Here is a 20,189-nt window from a genome sequence, read left to right on the forward strand (position 1 = left end):
GTCTCTGAAATGTCACAATCTAAAAGTTAATAGTCCTCCACTTAAAAAAAAAAAAAACAACAAACGGGAGCTTGCCTGCCACACTCCTAAATGCGCTTTCTAAACTCTAAATAGCTGCTCAGTGATCAAGTTCAGTAAAGACAATGACAAATCGTCATTGTTCAGTTGTATTTCAGAGGTCTCCCACCTAAGAGCACCACGAAGTTTACAACAGCGTTTCACAAGAGAAAATGCATTTGCAGTAGAGTTCCCTTTATTTCATAACATTAAAGCACACAACCATTAAATACACTTGACACTTCTATTGTGCTATCTAAAAAGCTACGCTCCAACGTACGCACGGCACAAGTCTGGTGGCACCCACTTCGAACAAGTGGAACACCGAAATCAAAGCAAGGGCTTCACATAAAAAATAGATCTTACTCTCTGCAACTGTATTCTTAAAAAAAATGATGGCAAAGATTGAATGGAAAGAAAGTGGATTACTGAAGCAACAATCACCTCCCAGATTGAATGCAGAAAGTTATATTTATCAGCTCATCTGCAGATGGCACAAATGAAAGCTGATTAAGGCAAATGCTTCTTAAGAAAGGCGATTTTTTGTAAACAACATGGAAATTACTTTTTTTTCTTCATCAGAAGCTCTTCCTCAGGAGTGACATGTGCTATGTCCCAGGCCCCTGCCCCTCTCTCTTTCTGAATGGATTACGTGGTGCTTTGTGGAATGCCAGCTTGCAGCTGGCAGTGAGGATAGCTGAGCTTTCTCTGAAGGCAGCTGTGGCAGCAAAACGTGCCACCACAAGGCTTTGCCAGTGGCCTGTCTGGCCTTCGTGATGTGCCTGGCCTCTGGGCTTTGGTATCTGACCGGCAGTGTAGTGTTTGCGACGTTTTGTGGATCACCTCTATCAAACTATTCACCAGCACAACAATTCCGTAAAAAAAAGTGAAGGTGTATTAGAAAAAAAGGACCTTGTTTGAAAGCCATATTAAGAAAAACTAAGCTACGCTTTCATTTTAGGAGCTGCTGTGCACAAATGCTTTGATCCCAAACTAATCAGTGTCTATTAATTAACTGGCACCTAATTAATAGCAACATAAGTCACTAAGCAGTCAAGTTTTTTAAGGAGAATTTACTCTTGGAAGTAGAGCATCTTCTCACGTCCTGACCTGGAATTTTCCTGCTTTTGTAATATATTTGACACCTTTAAAAGGCTTGTATTTTTCTCCATACATGTCTAGGCGATTCACTTTCAGTCCTGAAAAAGACAAAGCCAAGTACAAAGTTAAAAGCAGAATGCTAGAAATCATGTCAGTCTGTTTAAAAGTCCTGCTTTCTTGATGTAAAATCAACTTTCAGATCGGTTGAGATCTTCCTTGCACAAGTCCATCCGGTTTCAAACAGCAGATGAGACCGTTGGTGTCACCTCATCGCAGCTCTCCTGGCAGAGAGCAACTTTCTCGTACTCAGTGAGCCAACACCCTCCTCCAAGGGAGGAACTACTGAACAGACGGCTCCATCTTCCACAGCTCCTGTACACTGCACTAGTTTCCAATAACGTAGATAAAGCAAAAGACAAGTTTTTCAAATTCTTTTCACTCTAAAGCATAATTGCAAGGACCAGCAATCCCTCTGCTGTTAAGTGAGGAACACCAGTAGCTATTAATCACCGAACAGTTTTAGATTGTCCCTTGATTTTGCACAGGTCCATTGTCTCTGGCATCCAGCCATCAGATCGACTGTGCTTTGCTAGATTTGAATTAGTGGGTTGCAAGCTGAAGAGGAAACTGCAGGATTCTGTTCTTGTGTGAGGACTAACCGTAATTTACTCGGCAAGCAGTCTAGGAAGCAGAAGGACCACAACCTGGTACCTACCTAGCAAGGTATTACAGGTACTACCACCAATTCTCATCTACTGCCTTTAGTCGTCCTCCTGCTTTCCAAACGTGAGTCTTTGCTGTTAGAGTCTTAATCCGCAAAGCTTGCTTTCAGGAGCATTTTACACATGGACACCTCACATGACTTAAGTGTTTGCAGACTGAGGACTTGTTTGCTTTAAATTTACTTTTGCGCTTACCCCATGGACTTAATTCTGATTTTACTGGCAGATTGTTGAGAAGATGAAAAACTGACCAGCTCCAGAAGGGCAGAATAAGAAGGGCATTCTTTAAAATTAATGGAGTTTTTTGACCACTAGAAAGAGCTTTAGTGGTACAAGGCTAAAGCAAATCACGAGCAGCATGCTAAATCATCACCCATTACTCTTCACTAAAAGGATAAATTTGCACATTTAATGCACAAGTCAACAAAGAAAAATCCATTCTTCTTGACGCTTCTCACAGCCTTTCTTGAGCAAAATGATTGGGAATTCACAGTTCCCAGCACTGGAGTGTTCCAGCAAGGGTAGCTCTCAGGTTTAGGTAAATCGGACTTTACCTTTTTGGACCAAGCTGACTTCACATCATCATCTCCACTTAATTTCCTACTGCTACTCAGAATCACAGAATCATAGAATCACAGAATGGTAGGGGTTGGAAGGGACCTCTGTGGGTCACCCAGCCCAACCCCCTGCCGAAGCAGGGTCACCTACAGCAGGCTGTAGAGGACCTTGTCCAGGCGGGGCTTGAATATCTCCAGAGAAGGAGACTCCACAACCTCCCTGGGCAGCCTGGGCCAGGGCTCCGTCACCCTCAGAGGGAAGAAGTTCTTCCTCATGTTCAGATGGAGCTTCCTCTGCTTCAGTTTGTGCCCATTGCCCCTTGTCCTGTCGCTGGGCACCACTGGAAAGAGTCTGGCCCCGTCCTCCTGACACCCACCCTGCAGATATTTGTAAGCATTTATTAGGTCTCCTCGCAGCCTTCTCTTCTCCAGGCTGAACAAGCCCAGCTCCCTCAGCGTCTCCTCGTAAGAGAGATGCTCCAGTCCCCTCATCATCCTCGTAGCCCTCCACTGCACTCTCTCCAGTAGCTCCTCATCTATCTTGAACTGGGGAGCCCAGAACTGGACAGACTACTCCAGATGGGGCCTCACTAGGGCAGTGTAAAGGGGAAGGAGAACCTCCCTCGACCTGCTGGCCACACTCCTCCTAATGCACCCCAGAATGCCATTGGCCTTCTTGGCCGCCAGGGCACACTGCTGGCTCATGGTTAACCTGTCATCCACCAGGACACCCAGGTCCCTCTCCACAGAGCTGCATTCCATCAGAACACCCACCCACTCACCTGAAATTGCAAGCTGTTGTATCTTAAACTGGATGTTTAAACTTGGATTCTCCTCAGGCTTGGGGGCTCCAGACTGCAGGTTCACTATGCCCTTCAGGTTCGGTAGCTTTTGAGGGGTAATTTTGCCAACGTCCCACGTTAACACCTTGTCGAGAAAGAGAGAACAGTAGCAGTAGCTTTCTAGGAAGCAACCTATGACGTCAAGTTCACACCAAGCTTTCAGTTTGCAGGCGAGGTGCAGAAAGCAGCCTGGTAGCCCTGAGAATTATCCCACTGGCTGGCAGATGGCCTGGTTAGGGCTCCTGCAGGTATGGGGGGGGGTCTTTTCCCTCCCAGCATTCTTTTGGCCCTGGCAGCGTTCCTTAGCTGGTTTGTGCACTCAATACACCTTGTTCCCTTAGTAATGGTGACCGTTGCTGTGGACAGATTGGGTCAGCTGCCATGAAGCAGGGAGAGTAAACAGCACAAAGGCTGCAGCAACTTCAACATGAGAATGAGAAGGACAGAAGCGAGGCACTTGTCAAAAGGAGATTGTTAAGCTGGAATAACTTTCCTACAGGTCACTTGTTTCCCATTGATTCTTACACTTTAAAGATGATACATGGAACCAACTTCGCCCTTTACTCATTCACAAGAGAGATGGGTTTTTTTTTTTTGTTCTACCATAAAAGAAAATTGTTGATAAATGCAGAAAAATCTCAAGTGTCCCTACTTCTACAAACTTTTGCAGTAACAATCCACCTACTTATCCCAACTCTTGAGAAAAACACAGTATAATTTATTGCTGCAGAGAGGAAAGGAGACTTCTAGTGTTTTTGTTGGTTTTTTTGTTTTAAAAAGATGAAGGTCTGTTCTTTTTGAAACCAAATGTTACTTGGAGAGCTTTCACTTACAATTCAAATCAACTGCTGACTGAGATATTCCAAGGGCAGCAGAAAGCTCAAAAGCAGGGTGTTAGAGCCAGCAGAATGGTTTGGCTCAGGCTGCATTTCCATGAAATGGTTCCCAGGTACTAAAAAGCTTCAGGAGCTTTAGGAAATGCAGGTCTCAAACGCCAGCTCGGAGGCAAGACAGCAGGACTCCCAAGATACAGTTTTCCAGATCCTTTGTCTTCCTCCCTGCCTGTCTTCAGGCAGATCTTTCAGAAGAGGGCTTTTTGTCATCTCCTGCTCCCTGTGTTTCTGGCTCCCTATTTTCTAGTCTACTGCATTTTCTCCAGATAAATATGTTTTAAAGAACACAGACTGCAAAATATACCATAGGTGAAACCACCAGCAAAATACTGCTGAATCCACTAAAGAAAAATATTAGGAGGGTGAAGGAGCAGAGGAAAAGAGAAGAAGGAAAGGGGAAGGGAAGGGAGACTGATAAAATCAGAACTCACAACCGGTGTGTATCTAAGTTTGAAAAGGTAAATTTTAAAAAGAAGATTTTAATTCATAAACATATGCTGAAGGGAAAGTTTTCTGCTAAGTGTGGAACACTGCTCCAGTGCTCTGCAATACGTATGGCTTGCTCTGATGTTGTCTTAGATAGTTAAATAAATAAAAACTTAAGACTTACTTTAGTAACTGGGTCAAACGTATAGCTGCCTTGTGTAGCAGTGAGGTTCATGTTAAGTACGGCCTTTGGCATGTGAACTGTCATGACAACTCCTTCTACTGTTTTCCCCATATTCTGTTTTGGTCCAATGGTAACATCAAATCTTCCTGAAGAACTGTTTTCCTTAAAACTGATCATGTGTTTCACGTACACAGGAATTGCCACCAAGCTGAAAAGAGAAGACAATAGCTGAAGGCATCCTGGCTACTTCTCTGCTCCAGAAAACAAAGCTCTTGGTCACAAATAGTTCTTGGGTTTCTGGCAGGTTTTCAAGCTAGAACCAGCTTGTTTCAAAAGTGGAAAGTGATACTCAGCTCTTCAACATCATTGCTGAACTGATTTTATTAGCAGAGAATCACAGGGAAAAAATATTTTCTTCCAGATCACTTGTCCTAATCCTTTTCCCTCCAGCTATTTATTTTTTTAAAGTAGTCTCACTGAGCCAATTCTCAGAACAGCCACCAGACAAATCACTTAGTTTGCAAGTATCTCCAGTTTAGACTTTTTTTCAGTATTCTTTTTATGAAGAGCAGAGTCCTCTACGTACACAGAGACTTAGCCACAAAGCACCTAGCAGCAACGACTACCAGGAACGAATAGCCCTATATTACTGTTGTGTGCGGTTTATCCCACCGAAAAATGATTGCTGAATATCAGCGGCTCACTGAAAAACTGTTTTCTTGTTTTAGTGGGGACAGAGCAACTCACGAGAGAAAACCTGAGAACACACATTTTAGCAACAATGCAAATTCCGCCCGTAACAAGGAGAAATCTGCAGTTACTCAGATGGAAAGCGGTAGATGGTACATCTGAACAACTAGTGTGTCCAAATGGAAACGTACTTCTGTGAACTGACACGGTAGGAGATCAACCTGAAATTCCCATCGGGAGGAATAAATGACAGGACTCGCTCGGACTCCCAGCGTTTGAACCGAATACATGGATGGAAGCTGACGTCATCCAGCAGCCGTGGGTTCTGTAAGTAGTGGCAAAGTGGTAAGTGAAATCTCATCAAGTCTGAGCGGTTTGAGCTAGCAACTGAGCTCTACACAGTTCCTATTTCTTAGACTCTTAAGTATCATTCCTAGCCATTACCTGAGACATGTTACTGAGCTAGATGGATTTCTGGTCTGACCTCGTACAGCAGTTTCTGTAAGGGTATTTTTATACACAGACAAAAGCCATTCCAACTTTTGAGCAACGCAGCAACTTCTACAATGTAACGCAAAACTTGTTGTTTTTCGCACGTGTAACACATGAAGTAGTGATTGTGCTCTTAAATTGTTTGAATCTGATTATTCAGAAAAATAAATCCTGAGCAATTAAAATTCCCAAATATAAGATAAATTTACCATGAAAGAAAGAGAAAGATCCGGCATTCCTGAGAGCTTAATACACGAATCAATTACACCTTGGATTTCTGCAAAGACTGTGGAACCTGCAGGGGGAGAAAAACAAAGAAAAACAGACACTTGCCTTAACATTATTATGATGGGCCCAACAAACGTTGTGAAGTGCAGCTAGAGGGCACAGATGACATTTGCGCAAGACTCAAGAACATGCCAAGCACCGATAGGAAAGGTCATTCCAGTTACCTGTGGCCTGGGGAGCTTGCTAAAATATACGAGCCAGAGCAAACAGCTTGTCCCAAATCAGCTAATTATACTTGTGCCAGCTGTTACACAGGACTTGGACTGGATGTGCTTGAACTGGCTGCCAGCAGTGAGCAAGTAAGAGTTTAGAAAACGCAAGCTCTGAATCTTCCTTTCTTTTATCCCTGTTCCCTGTCTCCAGAAAACTAGCAAACCCTGTAGTGGTGCAGGGAAGTTGAAGCACATCAAAACATAGTAAGTTTACGCTATAAAGCTCCAGATAACCTTGGCTTTCACAAGCATGGCTTGCTGAACAGTGGGATTACATATTCATCTTCACGTTCAATAAATGTATAGCAAAAAACCCCCAACTCCAAAGCAAGAATACCAAGCATCCTACCCAGGAAAGGCTCATTTCCTTAAATGCCCTATAAGGACAGAAAGGCATCAGCAGGACTCTGGACTACTTAGCCCTACAAACAAAGGTTATTTTAGAAGATATGTAGAAACTATTGCTGATCTAGTCAAGGGGAAGGAGAAACTGTGGGCTAATACTTTGCTTGAAAAGCAGGGATCCAGTTTCAGATGAAAGGAGCTAACCATATGCCTCTGAAACAAGATAACAGCCCTATTCTAGGGGAGCAACCTTATCTACTTCTTTGTCCCAGTGAAGGTTAGGAAGAAAGACTCTTGGCATTGCTAGTCCCCCAGGGATCAGAGCAGAAACGAGTATCTATGCCTCCTGCAGGGGATCCTCGTAGTACTCTTGGGAGTCCGTTTGAGCTAGGAGAGTATCACAGCTGTCAGGGTGTTCTGACTGTGACTGCCACCCCCTTTTAGTTTCAAGATGGCGAGACTAAGAGCTGCACAATAGCTACTTCTGACTACCCAGTTCAACAGTGGCCAAAGCATTCACTGAATTGGTGTACGGAACCAAAACAACACCGACGACTGCTACAACAGCAGCAAAGAATGAAGAAATCGAAGATTTGCTCCCTGGCCCACACCACCACAAAATGGTGTCGTGCAGTCTTCAGCTTTAGTAACTGACGGCCCCAGTAATGAACAAAACAGCAGGCTCCTGTCCACAGCACAGCTGGTTTCTTTTTTGGATCTTTTTTCCCTACTTCTTGGCACTGGCAACATTTACACAAAAGTTATCAGATTCCTCCTCAGAGTTAAATTTCAGATTAAAGATTTTTGTATTTGAAGATACCATGTTTCATTTACAGAAGAGAAATGTTTCATTTACAGAAGAGAAAGGAGTATTATTATGCTTCATATTATCTGGCTCCAGTTTATATATAATGAAAACAATACGGCCCAGCTATTTCGCACCCAGTTTTGTCTTGCCATCAGAAGAAAGCTAATGAAAGCTTCTGTCTTGCTCACTTGAGGGCCTGCAAGGACTACAGTAAATTGTTGGCAAGACCAATGGAAGATAATTTTCTCATCACATTTAAAACTCCAACTATTTTTTTCCATTGATATCTTTTAAGAGATAATCAATGTACAAACAGAAAACATTTAAGTACAGAGCATTTCTTGTGGATATTCTTGAAGCAGCCTAGAGCGTATCGCTATTTTAAGATGAACTGAAGAAATACCTTTGGGCATGTCATTTTAAATCGTGTATTTCCATTTAAGATATAGATTCATGTATATAAAACACAAGCAAAGAAATGGGTCGGACTGTATTCTCTCTAAACATCAGCAGCTAAATGTGAACACATTCAACAAACAGAAATGGGTTTGCAAGGCATCTTACCTGATTTGTCTATAATCGCATCAATTTCTTCAACGACATCAAAATAGGCTTCGTTGTTTGTGTATTTTACCCCTGCTCTGCGCCAAGGAATGTTGGACAACTGGCCGGTGGGAAGTGTGTCACCCACATTACTACTGCCTTAAAAATGAAAAGGAACTCAAAATTAGTAATTAATTACAAGAGGAATGTTTCAACTGCCAAAATTAAGAATCAAAGCAAGATTTGCTCCCAAGAACTGCAGACTAGAACCTGGCGCACTAATGTTTCATTCATTAGGTGATGTGAATGCACTTCAAGGACGTGTCCAGACTTACAGTTCAGACTATATTTTGCACAGCAAAATACAAGGCTCAAGTCAGCAGGAGGTTTGAGAGGGAGGAGATGTGGGGCTAGATCCTGCAAAGGATTTCATCGCTTCAGTTCGAGACATTACAGCTCCTTGCGAGCGCTTCCCCCTTCTCCTAAGAGTTTTAGCCGGCTGCCTTGAGGGCTGATCTACCAATAAGAGTTGTTATGAAGAAAGACCTGGAAGAAGCCTGAGGGAGGGCACCAAGCCCCTTTGCTTGGGAGCTGTTGTTAGGCTGAGGCTCTCACCCTTGGCGCCCATCTGAGCTACCCTGCAGCAACATGACTGCCACATCGACATCTGACCACGTGCCAAATCGATCCTGGCCCATAGCCTTAACTTTCTGGCTTGACCTGTGTCATCGTGATGGGCCTTCCTGGCAATCACTGAGCTGCAGAGGACCCTGTTATCATCTGATCCTGACCCACTGGCTCAACTTCTGGGATCCTTAACAGTGATGCCACTGCTCCTGCCTGTCTTGCTGTCACCCTTGGCGCCTGGTACTTCATACCACTCGGTGTGAGAACAGGGCTTCCTGAGCTACCTAAACTGATGATTCTTTAAAAAGGAAAAATATCTTATCACTTCTGTGGCCTGGGTGACTGGTCTTGGAATCCCAGTGTAGTGGAAACAACTCCCTCTGCTAGAAGCAGGTCTCGGGACACGGCCACAGCGCATGTTTGCTTGCGCCCTTTAGCACGACGATTGTGGTAGTGTGTCCTGCCATGTGGGACAGCTTCACTGAGAGGCTGGTGGCCAGCGGTTATCATTTCTACACAACCTGCTGGGTAGGCCCTCTCCTAGCAGGCGGAAAACAGAAGCTTTCATTCTTTTAAGCTAGCAAAATACCTCGCAGAGAAAAACTTCCTCCCTAAAGTCCCATCCTGGTGCTATAACACGTCGGGGAGGAATTGCAACCATTTCCTCACTGCCATTGCATCTCTGAAGGGCAGCAGTGGCCACAGCCACGCCTCGCGTCCATTGGCTGCCAGGCTGCCCTGGGCAGGCGCTTTCGGCTCCTAGGGAATTCTAATAAGGCTTTAGATAAAACTAGAGGATTTGATGTTGCAGCCCTTGGCTTCAGGAGTCTTAATGCCCCTTAGAGTGGTGCATCTAGTCCATTAACATCATAGATATTTTTCGTAAGTATAACTACTACCATTCAAAACCACATTAAAAACAAACACAAACCCCAAAAAGCAGATGTTAAAACTGATGAGATTTATACTCAAAGATTAAACCACATGTGCTACCTCAAAGACCAACTCCTCCGAGCACTACCTCTGTATGGCCCTGCAGCCCCCCTACTACCCTTCTCTAACACAATGTACAGAGGAACATCTTAGGTATCACTGACCCCATGTGACACTTCACAGCCTTGCTCCCTCACAGCCGCCTGCCAGACAGGCAGATTCCACCAGCTCAGCTGACAGACATTTGGCTCCATCAGTGCAAGACATACCCATTCACAACAGCCTGAAACCAGCTCCGCACTTGGTGGATGCTGATGGTGGTGGGGGTAGGGAGGACGCTGACCACAGGTTGCTTGCCTCCCTTCATGCTATCTGTTCCCAGCCAGCAAAGATTTATTAAGTATGTTATATACCTTTCTATAATGATTTCTTATAGAATGCATAACCTTCTCCAATGCCCCTTGGTTATTCAAGGCTCAGGGTGAGTGAGCTCTGTACCCATCCCAGAGCACCTGTCTCCAGTAAGCACTGTCGGTGCTGGGAACTGGTGGTCCTGAGGGACTTCAGCAACTGTGGTTGGACCACGCAATGCCACTGGGGATATCGCAGGGGTCAGGCATAAACTGGAAATAAGGAGGAAGTTGCTTTTATAAAACTCTTAACTGTGAGAAGTGGCAGGACAGTGGCCTCGCCTTACAGATTCACATCAATATGATGTTATTTTTCAGCCACGAAGCATGATGGGGCTTTGTTTTAAAGCAGCCAGTCACCGCTGAAAATTATTTCTTTTCATACCTGTGATGGAGTTGACAACGGAGCGCAGAATTGTGGGAGGCTTAATCAGCTCCTTCAATATGTTAGATTCTGTTGCCAGTGGAAAGCCATTGTCTAACATTTCTTCTAGAAGTTCATACACAATAACTACATTGTCTTTAATTGCAGTCTCAGAACATTCGCCGAAGTAATCCTAAACAAAACAGAGATTACAAAGGAGAGGATTTTTATTCCTGTTAAAATACTCCGCAAAAGTTTGTTTTTTTTGCTTATAGAAACCCCCTAATATATCAAGGAATTTTAGTGCCTAAACTGACTAGCTACTTCTACAGTCTGATGGCATCATATATTAAGATGACATTTATCATCTAATTAGAAATAAAGACAGTGAGCAGTGAAAGGAACATAATTTGATTTACTAGTATATATGTCCCAAAGGTCCTCCCACTTGTCAACGTTAACACATCTTCAGTTAGAAGACTCTTGTAAAAGAAGGACACTGTCTTTTGGCAATGCTCAGTCTTCACAGAGGTTCCTTTATTTACACTGTCTGTGAAACAGGCTGAAAAGTGACTCAGGCTTCGCAGCTCCTTCCTCCCTACAGAGTGCTTCTTGTCATCTATATAAAATGAACAGTATAAAAACTTACAGAAAAAAAGACAGCATTTACAAAGTGGGATCTGGGGTTTAGTGCACGTGCACTGGTAGCTATGCATCAGATGAATACACAAAATATGCCTTCTTTTCCTTTGTACTCTGCAAACCAGCGCTTGACTTAAAAATTGCAAAGGGGAAAGTCACTGACAGGAGGGTTTATTATCTTTCTTTAAAAGAAGCTTTTAAAAAAAATTCCCTTGGAATTATTCCAATTTTAAAGTCATTTAATGGTGACAGACCTGGAAAGTATCTGCTACTCGGTGCAGAAATTCGATTACAAAGAGTGGTGGCACTTCTGTCTGTATGACAGACACAAAGAAGATTTTATCCCGATAGATGCTGATGAGGTAGTGATGCGGCGTTGAGATGACAGGAGGCACATTCTCAACATCGATTGCTTTCTCTTGAGCTTCGAAGAAATAATCACACACAGATTGGCTCACAACGCTTTTCCAGTGCTTCTCCAAGAATATATCACCAGAACAGTTTATAAGAAACAAGCTGTGGATCATTTTCTGTTGGAAACACATTCAAATAAGTTAAAATAAACAAAACGATATGAGGATTGACATTATTTCTTCGCCCAGATTCCCTTTCTTACAACGGTTATAGTTTATCAACACACACTGTGAATTTAAGAAAAAGATCTGCTTTGCTGCTTTTCTTTAAATTGCATTTTCTTTATCCAGAGGGATGTTCCACCACAAAATATTTCACAGTCAATTAAGTCGCTAGCATATATCACAATGTAAGCAAGAAGCCAGCACCCTTGATTTCCACTTTCATTTCTATTTGGTGTTTGTAATTTATTTCTTAAAGATAAGCTGACTCTCATGAGTTGCCACTCAAACATGTTTGGCAACACATCAGGGTAACTTACACATAAAGTTTCCTATGGCAGAGGCGTTTACCTAACATTTACACACGTAACTAAGAGCTGCACAATCATAAAGATATAGCTCTTCAGCTTGTCATTACCTAACATTTACACACATAACTAAGAGCTGCACGATGATAAAGATATAGCTCTTCAGCTTGTCAGCTTTCAGCTATTTAACTAGAGAAGTGATTTTTATTTGCTGGCTTCTGATCTATGTCAAGCTGCACTTGGATAAAGGGTTGGAATTCATTAAAAGTACACAGAACTAGGAACTGAAATCTCATTTAATGAATAAAATTGCCTCAAATGTGCTTGATGCATATCAAATATGTTTACATAAAATGTTTTACACTTAAAAACTCACTCATGAAAAAGGGGAGTATGAACTGCAGATAAGGAATGTAACTGTTTTTTCTTATATCTTTAAAGATTTACAAATAACATGCCTCAGCCACTGATCCTTCATTTTATTCATGGGACAAGAAGCTTATCTGTGTTTCTTTAAAACTAATTCACAGTCTATTTCCCAACTTTCAATGAGATAGTAAGTGAACCAAGTTGTTGATTCAAATGAAGTGAATAAACTTTTCTCCACATCTGCAGAAGAGACAAATGCTGTCAGACTTCTGTTTATTTCTTTAGCCTTTACATGAGACACATACAATGCTTCGGCTGACCATCCTCTGACAAAAATAAGGTCCAAGTTTATACTCAGGCTTAGAAAACAAAATAAACAAATTGTAACCCAAGCACTGGCTCCTCCAGGTGAAGTTAACCCTGCATAAATTCACTCTGTAGTTGAAGAAGCTGCCCCTACCACTGGCTATTCATTCCTTTTGCCTTCCAGGTATTGATTTGAGCAGGTCTGTGGCTCTGCAATTAACTATATTAGGAAACTGCTTCAGCCATAAATTGACCCAGAAAAAGGAGCTTTTGGTCAGATCAACTTTGTGATGCAAGTTATTACATTGCCAGGGAGTGCTAGAGCTGGCGCGGAGGAGGTGGTGGAAATGGGCAGATGACAGCAATGGAGATACCCCACACTGAAGTTTATTTAGCCTTTGGAGGAATTCAAACATGACTTGAAAGAGACCAGTTACTGGGCATCTACACCTTGAAAAAGGAAGACCACCATCAACTCTGCATGTCCGAGAGAAGCCAAACACATCTACCAAAAACCTATGATAGTCTTCATTAATCTTATACTGTTTGGCCAAGATTGTGCCATAAAATGCAGATAAAATTCGCTCCTTCGCTGATGTTAACTCTGGTACACAAATGTGAAGATGGCACAGAAGCATCTAGATGTAAATGGCCCAGTCCCACAGAGATTTTAAGAAGTCCAAACACTGTATAATTAAACCGTATTCCAAAATACGGGAACAAACACCTAGCTCCATCCAGAGTGAGCTCTTGTTGCTCTGTGTGAATCTGAACTGCCCAGAGGACTAGGCTGACCTCCCAACACACTTGCAACACGGAAATATGGTGCGGCCCTGCAGATCTTGACGAAACAAAAGTATGCCTTCCAAAGCTCACCAGAGAAGGTGAAAAAGGACTACTAAGGAAGGTAGCTAGCATGCTATTTCCCTCCACCTAAGTCAGCAGATGTGGGAAGGGAGCCAAGACCCAGCTTTTCAAATGCTGAACTCCAGGTGCTCCTTCACATGCATGACAGCAATGTGCTCATCTTCGCTGGGGCCCTGCCAGGTCTTAGATACCTCCTGCCAAGAGCACACTGTCTTTGAGGGTAGACACAAAAAGACCAATAGTCAAAATGTGGACAGAAAAATTCACCTAAGCCAATACGGTATATAAGAGGAAGTCCTTTCGGTTAGTCTGATTGCCGAGTTGCTTAAGAGTGGGAAAGGAGACAAAGCTACAAAGTGTTATTGCGTGTTTCTACTGTATTTCTCCTGGACCAGATTAATCTCTAATTTAGTTTGTTAAAAAACACGACAATTTTAACACTGTGAGCACAGTGTTCTTATAAAGAAGCCTTGACACAATTGCTTTAATCCAGTTCAATGAAACATGTTCTGAATTTAGCCAGCGCTGGACATGAAAACCCTCCAAAATCTCCTGGATAGTCACACAACGGTGTCAAGTACAATCAACTATTGAATGTCAGTATTGTTCCACACTAGGGCAGCCCAAACATATGAAGGTGATCAGCTATAAAGCTTAGAATAGTTCTCTGTACATTTTAATGTGGATACAACAGCATATCTGTTAACAAATGTAAGACCCGATTCCTAGTAAACGCACACAAGGCTGCACAGGACAGTTTCAGTACAAGCAACACCAGTAAAACTCAATTTCCAGAGGACTTGACCTACAGCCCACTGTGGAGAAGCTATGCTGGACCGCAGGCAGCTTCGCATGATTCTCTGACTAAGCAGATCAGACACAGGTGACGGTGTTTTCAAGCCCTAGCAGTTGTCCTGCTGTTAACGCTCATACAGATTTTGTTGATCAGAAATGACTGCATTTGTCTCGATACACTTTTAAGAAGCACAGCCATGCAGCAGGCCAACATAATCGCTACCTAAATACAGCCCTGAGCAGTAAAATCCCACCTAGCTGCCTATCCTGTCTTCTGGGTAGGAAGATTGGGACTACAGGATTTCCCATGATATGTTATTATTCTGCTTCTAGTATAAGAGTTCCCTTCAAAACCCCTCACATACTCCCTTCCTCCTTCACAAGTTTTAGCAGTACATTAATTTGCTGCTGATGTGAAATGCTCTGGAAAACCAAAGCTCTCTCCTTGCAGCTGAAGAACAGAGCAGGCAGACCCACGGGCACGAGCCCTGCCCTGTCAGTCAGCAGGCAGCTCAGTCTCTATGCTTCCCAGTGCTGACTGTAATAAAGCAGCTCTCGTAGCAGTGGGGACACCAGTCTATCATACGCAAGACTAAGTAATTTGATTTATCCCCCACGCTGTCAAGCAATTGGCATGAGCCAATTAAAGATGGATTTCATGGTGGATATCTTACAACTGGTACTACCGCAAAAATATCTTATGTAAGCTATTATTTAACAAAAATTACTTGCCGTGCTCTGAATACTGAAGATTTCCCTGCTACTCAGAGTGTCAGATTTCATTTCAGACATACAGACATCCTGAAACTCATTTCTCAGTACCTTACCTTCTTCTCTCTCATCAGAACATTAGATTTGCAAAGAAAAAAAGACAAAAAAGTGCTGAACATAAGAAATCAATCTAGTAACAGTAAGATTCCTCTGACCAATAGGTCAAGTTCATATTTGTGGCCAAACAGCAAAGCATGTTAAGAACTGCAGCACTTTGAGGGTAAAGGTCTTTAATCAAAGTTACTAAGTTTAAAAAAGCAGTAGCAAAAGCACACCACCAAAATTTAAGAATCGTGAGAGTGCCTGTGCAGCAGCATACACGTACACCACTTTGAAATGGCAGCGTAAAACCACTCTACGTAAAATACCGAAGATGTGCTCCTAGGACTATTTCAAAAGGACAAGCCTCCCATCTCTCTGCTTTTAGGCCTACCTAAGAAGCAGACTGAAGACGTACGTGGACTATTATTTGCATCTTTCGTCCAGCGCAAGCCATTCAAGCTCATTTTTAGTAGGCTGACAGCTGTCCATGCTGCTGCCTGACTGAAAGGCATCTTACAGGCACTGCAGCAACAGCAGCCCAGCAGAGGTTCTGCAGCTTCTTCTCACAGGCTTCCTGTCCCTGCTCTGACTCATGAAACTCCACACGATTCTTTGCAGCCATTTCCATCCTACCAGAATATGAAGTCCTCACAGAAGAACTAAGTATTTTAACTAAGGCGCCTTCAGTACGCTGTTTCCAAGTCAGTATCTTCTCTTTTGACTAAATCTGGATTTTGCAATGTTACTGTTTTTTCAATCTCTTGGCACAGAAACATCTGGACTGAAGTCACAGCAGTCTTACAAGACAAAAGTGGAACTCATCAGCAAGAGGGAGAGGCTGCGAGCATGGGAAAAAGACTGATTGCACACGCTTGTCCTTAAGTCCTCTGAAATGTAATTAATGCAGACATACTGTTACCAGCTGCTTTTCCATAACACTGAGCTGAGTTACAGCCAAGCTCTGAAAACCAGGAAGCGAGGAATCTTTCCCTGACCTCTGCCATGCCCTTTAGAGCTAGTAACAATCACAGCTCAAAACGGGACCATCACCAGGAAAGCATTCCACGGCTTCCATGTTCCCTCCATGCGGCGCAGCGGCTCCGAAGGGTGGAGGGATTAGCAGGGGGTGGACTGTCTGAGCCTCCGTTAACGTATTTGTCGAAATGAACTAGTCACAAGCGAACGGAAAGTAAGCAAATGCTTAAAGTAATCTGGAGAAACAAATAAGCTAAGATAGGCAGCTCTATTTCTGTGTTCAAGCTGGTATTTTTGTCACAACCAGCTGGTTCGTAGTTTAGCTTTTTCCTATAAATTCAAGATGTGTCCCAAATGCGCCACAGATGCGGCAAAACTAGACAACCTGTGCTCCCCACCTCCCCAACCCCATTCACCAGCTCTTATAACAGCAACCCTAATGAAGAGAAGTCCTATTAAATACCTGACTGACATTTTCAAGACAGCCAGCGCAGCAGCTCTGAACAGACGTATAACTGGCTGGACCAACCTGACACAACACTGGAAGCTGCGATTCAAACTGATGTACCTGGAAATCTCAGATCTTACTAAAATGTGAATGTTCTGTCATTTCACGGTTTTTGCAAGGCTCCTACCATTGTTAGAGTATCTTACTGCTGCTGCTCAAGTGTCATTAATCTTTTTACACGTAAGATGCACATGGCATAGGTATCTGCACATTAAAGTAAAAACATCTTTGCAACCCTTCTTAAGAACTGCCTGGCGTCTCTCTGTGTTAGTCAAGCAAAACTCCCATAATCAACTCTAACTTAACACTACGAAGTGCATGTGTCTGTACAACAATTCAGACGCATATTTTATCAGCAAGATCATCACTTTGCTTCCCAGATGCTCACTATATATTTATTTATCTTTACTCTTATTTAAAACTTAGTTAGTGACTTTCTGGAATTGTTTTTAAAAGGAAGTAGTCCTTTGAGAATACTCTGAAGCTGTCTTAAATCAGTGTTTGGTATCCATAACAAAATTTCCAACTCCCTCCATGCTTTTACCAATAACAATCACAGCCTGCATAAGAATTTGCGCAGCATTTCATCTACTGACCGATGAGCTTTCCAATAATTCATTTGCACAGCGTCTCTGTTCAGTTTAGTTCCAGTATAAATATTCCAGTCGCTGGCAAGATAGTTCCGTCTCTTGACAACAGAACAATATTAGATCCTGAATAATCGAACAATATTAGATCCTGAATAACTGCAGCTCCCTTTGGGACCTGCAAGAACAGAAAGCTCCACTGTAAAAGCTGAAAAGGCAGGAGTTTCTAAGGAGAAAACCCACCAAAGCAATTGAAAATTCATTGCTAAAACTGAATTTTCACATGAAGGTGGAACATTTCTAACACAATTTACATGTGAATTAGACGCTTTAGGACTACTAAGGGACCACTTCAGAAATTCACTCTCTGAAAGCAGTACTGAATAGACAGAGAGGACCAAATGGGCACAGGTAAGGTGAAGATCTTGTCCCGCATTTACTGTCAACTATATTTTCAGGAACAGACTGATAATTAGGCTCATATTCCAGCCTAAGCATGGAGAACTCTACAAGGCTAAGGCAGCAGGATTCGATCATAGGATACAAAAGCCTAATCTTGGTAGTTCTTTGGGAAGATTTCCATCGTGCTTTCCTAATTCACTGCTCCTGGGCTGGAGCGACAGTGCTACCAGCTTTATACTGCTCCTTTCCACAGGCTCTATTTTAAGAGGCACTCCAGGTTGTAGAAGGGACAAGCACAGTGCCAAAGAGCCATGTGGTACTGAAATACTACATCAGCGCCAACAAGTATCACTGGAACCCTGCTGTAAGCAACAGCTCTTACTAACGTGTGTGTGCTCTGCCACAACGAGTCCAAACGTGGATGGTAGAAAGGTGGCATATAACCATTTTTACCTCCCTTCTCTTCCATGAGAAGAGATCAGAGCGGCACTCTAATTCTTCCACCCTATATGAATAAAGTCAGGCTCCCGAATACTAAGTCTTCAAGGATCTGGTAAGAAGTTCCTGTTGAAAAGCAGCCTCTCACACATTATGTTGAATAAGCATAAAAAAGATTTCACTTATTTAAGGTGTACTAGCTAAGTTTTGAAAGCTATATGGGAAGCTGTAAATTGGGGGAAAATAAAAGGGAAACAAGAGGAAGGAACTTAACATGTTAAAAAGGTTTAATTTAATTTCTTCCCATTATTACAGCCATGAAGTACAGCTGCCACTTATCACCTGCTCTCCAGATCTCTCTACCTCAAGGACTTCAATTTCTCTTTCATGAATCCTCATGGCAAGGTTTCTATTCAAGATTCTTAATGCAGAACTCCTTGCAAGAAGAGCTTTATTTGAAAGAGTAACTGGGACTTAGCTGGTGCATAGAGATTTTGCAGAACAGGAAATACCATTTCTGGACAAGGACAGCAAAACTAAGCACTAGAGGGTGTAGAGCAGTCTTAATGTTTAGTTTGCCATCTGCAAGGAATTTTCAGACGGGAAAGAATCTACTTGTCCCATTTTATTTTTTTTTTTCCCAAAACCAGGTTTGCTGGTGTTTTTGAGTTAGAACCGAACACACCACAGATTAAATCCTAGACATTTACAGTGAAATACCACTCAGGTGTTGGTTTTTTGTACTAAATGAGAAGCTATGTATAGCTCAAGCCTGCTGGGAACTGCCAGCTGAATCATTCTCCTGGTTGGCATACTCAGTTCTTTCGTAAAACAGCGCTTCCATCTTTTTACCTCTTGCATGCATAATTTGCTTGTGCTTTTCTTGCAAAATAGCTTCTCCTCTCCCATTTTCATTATTCAAGTATGATTTCTTTCCTGGTTGTTGATACAACAGCTACGTTTAATGACAAAACTATTCCTCCACTTTGATCAAGCACCGAAACAAACGAAAAGCAGTAACAACCTCCACCCCGTTACCCTGTTAGCACCGAACAGGGCAGAAGCGACGTGCAATGCACAGTGGTGGACGATAACAGATTAATTTCCAGCGCCTGTTATGCAAATCTACACTCCCGGGGGCCCTTGCTAATCAAGCAGGGCATAGCCAGAACCACCGTGTCAGCAGCAGCGCTGCTGGAGGAGGGTTCGGGGGGCCTGGGTGCTACCCCTCCAGCATCACCCCTGAGCCGCCTCCCCCCAGAACCGAACAAAATGGCCCCCCTGTGCATACCCCCCCCCCCCCCTTCTCCTCACCGTTCAGCCAGCGGCCGACGCGGACCCCCATTCCCCCCCAGCTCTGACAGGAGGCGGCCGGGCCGCTCCGCACACCCCCCGCAGCCCATTTTTATTCAAACACGAAGATCATTTTACGTTTAAACAGACACCGAGGGACGGGAACGGACACGGTAACAGGTGAACTCCCCCCCCTCCCCCCATGGTGAGGCCTCCCTCAGCGGCCCCCACGTACCTCCCCCGGCCCGGCGCGGCCCGTCCCGCTCCCGGGGCAGCGGCCAAGATGGCGGCGAGGCCCGGCAGCGCGCGGGGCCGCCCCCCGGCGGAGGCGCGGGCGGCCGGGGCGCTGCCTGCGCTGAGCGCCGGATAACGGGCAGGTCCCCCCCGCCCCGCTCGACTCCCCAGCCCCGCCGCCGCGCCCAGCCGCCCCGCGCCCGCCGGTCCCCCTCGGGCAGGGGATGGGGGCCGCGCCCGGGGCGCTGAACCCCCCCCTCCCCGGGGCGGGCTGCGCGGCGGCGCGGCCTCCCCTCCCCGTCAGGCGCCCGGCGCGGCCGCCCGCCCCGCCGCTCCCGCCCCCGGTGGCGGTGCCGGGCTGAGGCTCAGCGGAGCGCGCCTCACGCCGCCCGGCGGGAAGATGGCAGCGGGGGAGCCGCAAGCCAAGAAGCTCAAGCTGGAGCAGAAGCAGCTGAGGTAACGGGCGGCGGGGAGGGGGGGGGGACATCTTCCTCACGGAGAAGCTCCGGAGGGGCGGTGGGGCCGTGAGGCGCCGTGCCCTCGCCGTGCCCTCGCCGTGCCCTCGCCGTGCCCCCGGGCCGGG

General features: G+C 44.3%; 2 protein-coding genes across 2 annotated transcripts in view; one reads left to right on the forward strand and one right to left on the reverse strand.

Moving 5' to 3' along the window:
• Positions 1–231: 231 nt before the first annotated feature.
• On the reverse strand, positions 232–19,683 carry AP3M1 (adaptor related protein complex 3 subunit mu 1). Its single transcript, XM_075422901.1, has 9 exons — positions 19,608–19,683; positions 11,391–11,666; positions 10,516–10,687; positions 8,182–8,319; positions 6,174–6,259; positions 5,664–5,797; positions 4,783–4,990; positions 3,220–3,364; positions 232–1,256 (listed from the first exon to the last, which is right to left on the reverse strand). The coding sequence occupies exons 2-9, from the start codon at positions 11,661–11,663 to the stop codon at positions 1,156–1,158; spliced, it is 1,257 nt and encodes a 418-aa protein (XP_075279016.1). The 5' UTR covers positions 11,664–11,666; positions 19,608–19,683; the 3' UTR covers positions 232–1,155.
• Positions 19,684–19,926: 243 nt separating this feature from the next.
• The window catches only part of ADK (adenosine kinase), a 289,560-nt gene continuing 289,297 nt past the window's right edge, over positions 19,927–20,189 (forward strand). The window contains exon 1 of the mRNA XM_075422902.1: positions 19,927–20,062. Coding sequence (XP_075279017.1) covers positions 20,007–20,062 — 56 coding nt within the window. The 5' untranslated portion in view covers positions 19,927–20,006. The remainder of the gene's footprint in view (positions 20,063–20,189) is intronic.

This window comes from Opisthocomus hoazin, chromosome 6, assembly GCF_030867145.1.
Source record: "Opisthocomus hoazin isolate bOpiHoa1 chromosome 6, bOpiHoa1.hap1, whole genome shotgun sequence".
Lineage (NCBI taxonomy): Eukaryota > Metazoa > Chordata > Aves > Opisthocomiformes > Opisthocomidae > Opisthocomus > Opisthocomus hoazin.